Source organism: Propithecus coquereli, unplaced genomic scaffold, assembly GCF_000956105.1.
Source record: "Propithecus coquereli isolate 6110/MARCELLA unplaced genomic scaffold, Pcoq_1.0 Scaffold285, whole genome shotgun sequence".
In the NCBI taxonomy this organism is placed as follows: Eukaryota; Metazoa; Chordata; class Mammalia; order Primates; family Indriidae; genus Propithecus; species Propithecus coquereli.
Window position 1 is genome coordinate 1,404,653 of NW_012148452.1, and position 11,236 is coordinate 1,415,888.

The 11,236-nt window shown below is 38.4% G+C and overlaps 1 protein-coding gene across 2 annotated transcripts; it reads left to right on the plus strand.

Annotated features, from left to right (window-relative positions):
- The first annotated feature begins 446 nt into the window (after positions 1-446).
- Positions 447-11,227, plus strand: RNFT1 (ring finger protein, transmembrane 1). Of its 2 annotated transcripts, none has more exons than XM_012648419.1 (9): positions 447-613; positions 1,933-2,390; positions 2,594-2,670; positions 3,795-3,895; positions 5,222-5,375; positions 6,359-6,517; positions 7,191-7,256; positions 10,244-10,345; positions 11,020-11,227. In XM_012648419.1, exons 2-9 carry the CDS (start codon positions 1,988-1,990, stop codon positions 11,128-11,130), a joined length of 1,173 nt encoding a protein of 390 aa, XP_012503873.1. In that variant the 5' UTR covers positions 447-613; positions 1,933-1,987; the 3' UTR covers positions 11,131-11,227. The 2 variants fall into 2 exon arrangements, with proteins under 2 accessions (XP_012503873.1, XP_012503872.1); XM_012648418.1 differs by having other exon boundaries at positions 10,979-11,225.
- The last annotated feature ends 9 nt before the right edge of the window (positions 11,228-11,236 follow it).

Here is an 11,236-nt window from a genome sequence, read left to right on the forward strand (position 1 = left end):
CTCAGTGAAAACTTCACCACCCAGCCCCAATCGGGTCAAGAGTTAAGCTCGTGAAACCCGAACCCGGAAACCCCAACGCTCTCGCCCCACCCAGCTCCTGCCCACGCGGCTCCAGCAGCTCCGGTCTCGGGAGACGAGAAGCCCCGGGACGGGAGGACCCCGAGGGACGAACCGGGGACCGGGGCTAAGACAGTCCCGACTTCAGCCCCTTCTCCGAGGGCAGGTTCCGGAGCCACATTTTTAACGTCAAAACGCCCAGGATCTCGGAGGCGCGTGGCGGACTACACATAAATACGCAATAGGAACGGCGACCTATTGTTCAGCGCCACGCCTGCAGCCTGTGCCGAGGCGCAGCCCACTCCTTCCGTAGCGCGCACACCGGCAGCCGCCCGCCCTCCCCTCGGCGGGGTGCGGGGCTACGACGCGGCGCCGGGCGGGGCGCGCGCTTGAGGACGTCGGGGGAGCGCGCGCGCTGCCGCCCCCGCAGCCGCCGGGCCGGAGTTGCTGGTCGCGGGGATTGCGGGTGAAGATCTCGACTGAAGGGCTCGAGCCGGCGTGTGCTGCTGTTTCTGCTGTCGCCGCCGAGGCCTCCGTCCGCTCCTGGTCATGAGAGGTCAGGCCTGGGGGAGGCGGGCGGAGGGGGCGGCGGCGGCGAGGGGCCGCGGCGAAGGGGCTGCGGGGAGAAGAACTGAGGCACTCGAGGCTCGGACGTGGGTGGAGAACTCTGCCCTCGGGGATTCCGGAAGAGTTGTTTGTGTTCACTTATTTTTCTCCTTTCTGATCTGTGCATGAAGGAGAGTGGGAGGGTTCTGTGTTTTTACTTACAGAAAAGACGCTGAAACTGCCTTGTTCAAAGTCGCTCTTCAGAGGTTCGAGGAAATAAATAGCACCCGTGACGTCGGAGCCGGGTGAAAGCCTTTAGTGAAAAGCAGTAAAGCCCAAGCCGCCACACACAGTAAATGCAACAGTAATCAATCCTAAGAGTGAAATAGAATGACATAGAACATGCTCTGACGTTAACTCGAGCCGCCTCCTAGAGAAACGGAAAAAGCACGGCAATTTGGGATAGGCTCTGCGTTTCGTCAGCTGGGATTCCGACTCCACGCTGGATCACTTAGGGATCCTTCCCTGCCAGCGTCCTCGTTCCTGACACCTCCCTCCCCCCGCAATACACTCGGCACCGACGGTGGCATTTTACTGGGCAGACTGTGTAACTATCCTTTATTCAGACTCTTGAGTTACCTAGCAATTACATGGTGACTGCTCCCAGCATCCCTATTTTAAAAAGGTATTTAGGTAACATTCTTTTGGATGGGGAGGTAATATTCTTGGTAGCACCATTAATTAACGGGAACCTTATGAGCTTTGGGAAAGCTGTTTCAGCATAAAACTAAATTTGTAGGTCACGCGGGCGACATGTTTATTATCTCTAATGATACTTAAGGCATTAAGATGTAATGTTTTTTCTTCCTAGCATTTCTAAGCATTAAAAAATACCGACTCACTTTTTCTTTATGAAACTTCTTTGATGTAGAATGTACATCAGAGATGAAACTGCTCCAATTGGGCAAAGTAAATGTACCAAAGTATCCAGTATGAGTATTAGAACTCATTAATATCTGCCGGGCACCCTTATTTCTTACTATTTTGCTGAATACCATCTGCCATTAGAGAACTGGAGGCATCTGAAACTCAACTCTTTTTGGTAGCAGATGTTCCCTAAAAGACAATTTGAATAGGGCAGCGGAGCCTTGGCCTTAAGGGAGAAGGGAGGAGTCTAGTAATAAGTGATAACCTGCAAATCCATCTGCAGTGATTATCTGCCACTCCTTTAGTGAAAAAGGACACCTCTTGGGCAATATGTACTGCCTGTATTTTAACTGTTCACTTAGAATATTTTCTGTTCTTTGATTTTTTTTTTTTTTTTTTTAGGAGACAGAACCCTGAAGCAAAGAAATCTGGATCAGAGAAAAAGCATTTAAGAGCCATGCAAGGCAATCGTAGCCAGCTGCACAGTCCCCCAGGACCCAGAGGCAGTGAGGATGCCTCAGCCTCCCAGTGTATCCATACAAGATTGACAGGAGAAGGTTCTTGTCTTCATTCTGGAGATGTTCATATCCAGATAAACCCTACACCCAAAGAATGTGCTGAAAATCCAAGCTCCAGAAATATAAGGTCAGGTGTCCATAGCTGTACCCATGGATGTGTACATAGTCGCTTACGGAGTCACTCCCATAGTGAAGGAAGGCAGCCTGATGATACTGCCACCGAGTCTGGAGAACATGGTAGTAGCTCCTTCTCAGAATTCCGCTATCTCTTCAAGTGGTTGCAAAAAAGTCTTCCATATATTTTGATTCTGGGTGTCAAACTTGTTATGCAGCATATAACAGGTAGGGCATAATAAAACATTGACTTGTTTAATTGCTGAATCAGTTAATTTTATTTCTTTATTGGTAATCTATGCGTTTCAGTTACTTATTTTCTGTTAGCTTTTAAAATTGTATGTTTCATTTTAATTCGTGTCATTGTTAGCTTATGTCATCCTTTTTGATTTTTTTTTTCTTTCAATTAACTGGAACTTATTTTCTAACAGGAATTTCTCTTGGAATTGGGCTGCTAACAACTTTTATGTATGCAAACAAAAGCATTGTAAATCAGGTTTTTCTAAGAGTAAGTATAACAAGCAACTAAAAAATTATTAACTGTTTCTCTCTATAGAATTTTAGAGAAATAATTTTGAGAGAAATAGGAAATAATAGGATATATTGTAACATTCATGATATATTAAATTTGGTATCTAAATGACCCATAATAAATTATCTGTCCTAATGCTGAATTGCTTCACTTTATTTTCTTTGTATATTTGGTTCCTGATAAAGGAAATGTAGACAGAAGGATTAAAAGGTTTAGAATCTATTTGATCTGATTTGGCAAGTGTCTTCATGTTTTATGAGTTAATTTGACCATACTAAGTAATATTATATAATCATTAAAACTTTAGTTGTTGCACTATAAGATTTAAAATAACTAATGATTGTGGCGAGGGAAAGCAAATACGAACAAAATAAAATAACTAAAAATGTATCATTGAATAAAAAGAGTGTTAAACTGTTTAGATTTCTCTTAAAATTAAGCTAAGGAGTTTTTCCATAACATAAATTACAAGAATCCTAGTCATATAAATCATTTGGACAAACAAGATGAGTTTATAAATTTTCACCATAAAGCAACATTAAAGGGCTAATCTGTGTAAAGGATCACGCATTCTGACCTGGAAATTTATAGTAGAATGTATCAAACTATAAAAACTTAATTCATAGTTTAAAATTAGTAAAACTTTGAATTAAACTAGTAATTTAAAATTTGACTTTAGAAGTGAGATTAAAAACAAATTACCTTATAAAATACTTGTTATCTGAGAATTTAAAATATTATAAACCTTGATTAAATGCATTTTTAAAACTCTGTTTTGTGGGGGAGGCACAAAAAAGGGAGCTGCAGAGGTAAAGTTTGCTTTGGCTGGGTCCTTTATTTCAGCTTGTAGAAGATTTGGCTTTGAAACATAGGTAATGTTTTTTGTACAGTGAAGAAACTTGTATTTTAAAATTTTCTTTAATACAAGTATTGTTGACTAAAACTGAGTGTGATTGACAATTTAACAGATATTCTGTATTTTATTAAGATTAATCTAGAAAAATGTTCTAAGTTAATAAATTAGTCATTAAAGTAAAACAGTTCAACATTTAAAATTCTGGCAGAATCAAAGTAACATTATAAAATTGTTTATTTTCCAGGAAAGGTCCTCAAAGATTCAGTGTGCTTGGTTACTGGTATTCTTATCAGGATCTTCTGTTCTTTTATATTATACCTTTCGTTCTCAGTCACTTTATTACAGGTAATTAGAGGTCCAAATACACAATTACGTTTTTTATGTAATCATATATTCCATGGCACTTTGCATATATCTTCATGAAATATATTTGAGTTCAGTTGTTACTGTTCTCCTTTTATGATTCAGAGCTTTAAATGACTTATTCACAGCTGTATTCTCAGTACTTTGGCACGTAGCAGATGCTCAATATTTAATTTTTGATACCTAAGTTTTTATGTAATCCATATATTAAGTACCATTAAGTTGTTATTGGTCTTTTTTAATGTGTTTTTAGAAGGAGAACACTCACTAAAGGTCAATAGTTGATAAGTTGCCACGTCAGGCAGGATTGTTCTGAATTTTCAGCTTTTATCAGATAATTAGAAGTATTGGTTTCAGTGGAGTTAGAGATATGGACAAATCTGAGATATGGATTGGAGGTGGAGCCAGTACCACTCAGGTCGATTGGATTGGGTGGATAGGTGGGAAGAAGCAAGAATGACCTTTGGATTTTTAGTCTTAACTACTGGCTGGATGCTGCTGCCATTTTATTGGGCTGGGAAAGACTGGGAAAGGAACTGATTTTGAGGGGAGGATCGATAATTTTGTTTGAACATGTTGAGTTTGAGAGACCAAGTAGAATTGTTAAGAAAGTGGTTCTAGATATGTGACATGAGCTCAGATGAGGCTAGGGCTATAAATTTTGGTATCCTCAGCATATGGTTGATATTTAAAAACCACAGGACTGGACAAAACTACAGGGAAAGAAATATAAATAAAGAAGAGGGCCCAGTACTGGAGTGACCACAGGTCGTGGAGGAGCAGCAAAGGAAACTTAAGAAGAAACCATCAGTGACATATGAGAACAACTAGAAGAAGTGTGGTGTTGTTAGAAGTCTAGAAAGAAAATAATGCACGGAGGGAAGATTGAAAAAGAGAAGTCACTTTGAAATTTAGCAGTACAGAGGGAATTGGTGATCTTAACAAAAGCAATTCAGTGGAAAGGAGAAGATGACTGAATCCGAATTGGAGTTGGTTGAGGAGAGAAAGGCAGATGTGTGGTATTAATGGGTTTTTCAGTTTACAGACTAGAAAGGTGTCAACCATGACAAGCTGTGAACACTTTTTCTTTATTTTATGAATGAAACATTTTAAATTTAAACATTTAAAAAGTCTCTTTAAAATAAGCAAATTGATCTTCCAGTCCATTTATGTGAACTCTGACATCGTCTTGCCAAACTCATATTTTTTACATATCAAAGTAAAATATCTGTAGCAAATTAAATACTCTTATCAATACTTTACTTTTGTATGTTAATCTGGTAAATTTTGATGTTTTTCTCTTGGTAGCTTAATTTTTTTAAGTCCTACTTTGGACTATTTGAACTTCTGGGAAGTACTTTGGATTGTTGGAATTACAGACTTCATTCTGAAATTCCTCTTCATGGGCTTAAAATGCCTTATTTTATTGGTGCCTTCTTTCATCATGCCTTTTAAATCCAAGGTAAGAAACTAACTTACGCTTTATTGGAATGATGTTAACAAACCACATTAATGCTATTTAATCTTTGTTTAAATGACTCTTCCTTTTGTAATTTTTCAGTTTGCTAAATAACCTAATTTTAATTATCTATATTTCTCAGCCTGGCAACCATTTGCTCAAGGACTTGAACCTAAATATTAACCTATTCAGATAAAATTAGAATAATCAAAAAATCAAGGCTGGGCGCAGTGGCTCACGCCTGTAATCCTAGCACTGTGGGAGGCCGAGGCGGCCGGATCGTTCAAGCTCAGGAGTTCGAGACCAGCCTGAGCAAGAGCAAGACCCCGTCTCTACTAAAAATAGAAAGAAATGATCTGGACAACTAAAAATACATATATAGAAAAAATTAGCTGGGCATGGTGGCGCATGCCTGTAGTCCCAGCTACTTGGGAGGCTGAGGCAGGAGGATCGCTTGAGCCCAGGAGTTTGAGGTTGCTGTGAGCTAGGCTGATGCCATGGCACTCTAGCCCGGGCAACAGTGAGACTCTGTCTCATAAAAAAAAAAAAAATCAGCTCCCACATCATATACGGGAAAATATTATTTCGGTTTGTACTTCTGTTCTCCAGGGCATTATTAATTGACTATATACATTGAGTGGCTTCCCATACTCAATAAAAACCTGGTCGTGTAAAAAATACTCGGTAAAAGTAATCTTGTATGTTTTTTATAATCAGCAAAAACATATGTTTTGCTTGTAGTATACATCAGATATTTATACTGTCATTCTTTGGTGATTCTTTGAAAGCAAATCATCCAGTGACTGGAATATGTGAGAACCAGGTTGAGGTTGTCAGTCATGATCATAACAACTATAAAGATTAATTTTATAGTTATTTGTATTATTGTGTCATATACTCACGATATTCTCAGTCCCGTATTTAGTATTTGTGCTGTGTTCTAAGTAGTTTGGGTAGCTCTATTTGTTTTTTCCTTCTTTTTCTAGGGTTACTGGTATATGCTTTTAGAAGAATTATGTCAGTATTACCGAACTTTTGTTCCTATACCAGTTTGGTTTCGTTACCTCATAAGCTATGGGGAGTTTGGTAACATAACTAGATGGAGTCTTGGGATATTGCTGGCTTTACTCTACCTCATACTAAAAGTAGGTAACATTGTAAGTCTTGTCATTGTGTAATGATTCATATAATGATTACTGATTTTACCTAATTACTTTTGTCTTTAACTGTTTTATAGTTTATCTTCACATCAGTAGTTTGAGGTGATGGCAGTTCTGTATCTATTTAGAAATGGAAATATGTATCTTTATCTTAATCCAGTGGTTCTTAGTTTTTACAGTGCGAAGGGGAGTGGACCTCCACATACCCTGGATTATGTAAGGGGGAAAAAACAAGTGGAATAGAACATACTTATCCTCAACAGTGACATTTGTCATACACGTAATTCTTAAACTAGTGGCGTATAGGCTCCCCTCAACTCAATAATCACTGTATAGAACTTTACAATCTAAATGTTAAGATCATATGAACCATATAAAATTGCTTTCTCCTTGACATAGTTTATATTTGTTTTGATCAAATTGTTACTCTAGATATTTAAATGTACTTCAGCTTGGTAAGAGTTGGCTCAAGTCTATAAATGGAGTAAAATATCCAGCAATTAGACTTTAAATATATTTAGAATGAAATGATTAGTTGTAATATATACTGAGCATTAAGTTAATATGAGAATTTGATTTTATGGGATTTCAGCTTTGATTTTTGGGTTTAGCAAATAGTACTCTTTGAATTAATAAATTCTCTCATTTTCTCTTCCAGCTTTTGGACTTTTTTGGACATCTGAGAACTTTCAGACAGGTTTTACGAGTATTTTTTACACGACCAGTAAGTACTTTTTATCAGTTAAGGAAAAATACTTTTACCTAATTATAAAATTTTTTTAGTTTAGCAGTTTTACAAGTATGGATTTCATAATGAGATGATCCTTTCCTTTTACTTTGAGATTATTTTCTAGTACTTCGGCACTTGGGGCAATAATGGTTTAGGAGGTGTATCTCTATAATCAGTTTCTTATATTGCACATTGACAGCCACCTGCTATACTCGTTGCAATGCATATGTTTTTTAATGTGTCTCTTGCCCCTTGAAATCACTTGTTTTTAAAGGTTTATAAATACTTCCTTAAAAATCTTGTTGTGGCCAGGCACGGTGGCTCACGCCTGTAATCCTAGCACTCTGGAAGGCCGGAGGATTGCTTGAGCTCAGGAGTTTGATACTAGCCTGAGCAACAGCGAGACCTTGTCTCTACTAAAATTAGAAAAACAAGCCAGGCGCGGTTGCGCGTGCCTATAATCCTAGCACTCTGGAAGGCCGAGGCAGGATGATCGCTTGAACTGAGGAGTTCAAGACTAGCCTGAGCAAGAGGGAGACTCCCATCTCTACTAAAAATAGAAAAATCAGCTGGGTGCGGTGGCTCATGCCTGTAATCCTAGCACTCTGAGAGGCTGAGGCAGATGGATCGTTTGAGCTCAGGAGTTGGAGACCAGCCTGAGCAAGAGCAAGAGCCTGTCTCTACTAAAAAATAGAAAAATTTAGCTGGACAACTAAAGATATATATATATATTAAAAAAAAAAATTAGCCGGGCATGGTGGCACATGCCTGTAGTCCCAGCTACTCACGAGGCTGAGGCAGGAGGATCGCTTGAGCCCAGGAGTTTGAGGTTGCTGTGAGCTAGGCTGACGCCACGGCACTCTAGCCCAGGCAACAGAGTGAGACTCTGTCTCAAAAAAAAAAAAAAAGAAAAAGAAAGAAAAATCATCCAGGGGTCATGCTGTGCACCTATAGTCTCAGCTACTTGGGAGACTGAGGCAGGAGGATTGCTTGAGCCCAGGAGTTTGAGGTTGCAGTGAGCTACGGTGATACCGCTGCACTCTAGCCCAGGCAAGAAGTGCAAGACTGTCATTGATACATACATACATACATATATACATACCTACATAAATGGATTATGTCATAAAGTAGACCAGACTAACTGGCCAGGCACCTTGAAGAGTTAGCAAAGTAGAAACAAGTTTTGCTGCATCCTATGCAGACTTCTTTCTTTAGACAAGATACAGTAAAATTGAGAGTTCAGTTTTGTCCAGGTTAATTCAATTGATGATTATGTGAATGTCAACCATTTTACTATAATTGATCTAGTAAGATTTGTGCTGAAGGACACTCAATAAAATACCCTGATATTCTTTCTCTGAGACAAAAGAAGTATAGAGACGATCAGTTATCAACTCTCTGATTTATTCCTGAGTTTCCCTGAGATATCCTGAACATGTACCTACATGTTCTTTAACTTTACCAGGGAAATGGCAGTCAACATCAGGATAAGTCTTCACCTGGAGGGAGTCTGCAAAACGAAGTGATGTTTTAAAAGCTTGTCAGCATAAATATCTGCAGTGTACTCTGCTAAGTGACACTTTACTGAAGGAAATGGCAGCAAGATCATCTAACAGTATCCTGACTTGTTTTTGGAATCTTTAATATCACTAGTCTCAAAAACTCTTAATTTTTAGTATTTTTATCCTTTGAGTTTTAGTTTAATTTTTTTATCCCTAGACATTCAGTATAAGAAGTTTACATCATAACTTCACATATGTTGAGATAAGTCATGACTGAAGCTGGATGTTCTTGTATCTCTTTTTCCTATAATTTCTATAGACAGCTGTTCTCATTTGTAACAGTTTGATTCTTCCAAATTTCACTGAGGGTTCTTAACTCTCATGTCTAGTTAATGACTGAGTTCCACTGAATTTGGTGAGGAAGTTAAGATCTTAAACAGATCAGAAATTTTTTTAGGACATTAGAAGAAAAGGAAGTTCAAAGAATTCCATTTTTGCTTAGTTTTGACAGTTATTCTACCATCTGACATTATTGCAGTTTCTTTGTAAAATTTCGTCATTCTTTCTTAGTACTGAATGCTCTAATGTTTTATTATTAGAGACAATAATTAAAATTATTTTTAGATTTAGTGGCAGAACATTGTTCACTGGTCTCCAAGTCTTCCTCATATTGAATTCATTTGGAAACCTTTTAAAAAATACAGATTCCTACGTCACATCGCAGTATGTCTGGACCCACTGAATCAATATCCAGTATGGAACACAGAAATCTATTTATTTTTTAGAAACAGGGTCTTGCTCTATTGCCCAGGCTAGAGTGCAGTGGAACAATCATAGCTCACTGCAGCCTTGAACTGGGCTCAAGTGCTTCTCTTACCTCAGGCTCCCCAGTAGCTTGGACTGCAGGAGCATGCCACCACACCTGGCTAATTTCTAAAAATTTTTTGTAGAGATGGGTCTCACTATGTTGCTCAGGTTGGTCTCAAACTCCTGGGCTCAAGTGATCCTCTCACCTTGGCCTCCCAAAGTGCTGGGATTACAGGCATGAGCTACCACACCTAGCCTAGAGATCTATTTTTAAAGCAAGCGTTCCATCTGAGTTACATTCAGCCAGCCAACCTCTGAATTGCCTTTACGAACCATTTCCATAGGTAAGTGGGCTCAATTTGGCAGTCCTGTATTTTAGATTGCTTGTCTCTTAAGCCAGTTGTATTGAATTTGAAGCACTGTCATCTTTTGGAAATCCAGTGGATCTAACAATCTTCCAAGATCCTATTATGTATTATTATATTTAATGATTTCATCTTGGTTTAGTCAAGATGTGGTTGTCCATATGTGGTTCAGCTTTGAAATGTTTGTATCCTTTGGGAAAGTTTTCAAATGCCTGGTTCCAGGGAGATTTGAGAAGTACAGCATCACCGATGTATTTGAGGAACAGGAAAGAAATTTATAGCTGAACAGAACTTATTATCTTCATAGAGTTATGGAGTAGCTGCCAGCAAGAGACAGTGTTCAGATGTGGATGATATTTGTTCAATATGTCAAGCTGAATTTCAGAAGCCAATTCTTCTCATCTGTCAGGTAATTATATTTTTAAACAACCTACATACAACACTTCTCTGTGACTTGCAAAAGTCACATTTATGTTTATTTTAAGAGTATAAAAACCTACAATGTTTAGAGAAGGCATCATTCAGGGTACATATTAATTTTTCATGATTAGGGGTCTGGTAGACTGGCTAAATCTTGTCCCTTAAGTTCTGATGATTTTTATAAAGAGGAGTGTATGAAGGGGGAAAAAATATTCAACTGACAGATTGAATACCAAAGTGATTGGAAAACAGGCTATTTTTATAATTGGATACTAGTCTTTTGGAATAATACCAACATTTGTTATTGGATTATGTTACTTTATGGTAGTTACTGGTAAGTCAAAGACTTTATTCAGCTGTTATCATACCTAAAGGGTATGACCTAGGGATAGCTTCTATTTTGTTAAAAATGGTTAAATAGATAGATAGTGGTAAAGCCACTAGTCCTCTCCTGACTGTACTACCACCACTCTTTGTTGTCTTGAATGTGTCATACTTTCTCCCATTTTCTTATTTATAAAATGAGAGGATTAGTGCTCTCCAAAATTCCTTTCGTTCCCTGCAATGTCATGAATTTAAAATGTTTATCAAGGATAAAATCTAGTTCTTAATTCTCTTACAGCATATATTTTGTGACGAGTGCATTACCTTATGGTTTAACAGAGAGAAAACATGTCCACTGTGCAGAACTGTAATTTCAGACCGTATAAACAAATGGAAAGATGGAGCCACTTCATCACACCTTCAAATATATTAAACTGTATAAACTATTAAGGCCACAAAACACTAATTTCAGTTGGTTACAGTGACTACTGAATTTTCGGGCTAGAAGAAAAATGTTTCCAGTTTTGGTATATAGTTAAGACTTAGGTGTGTAGTC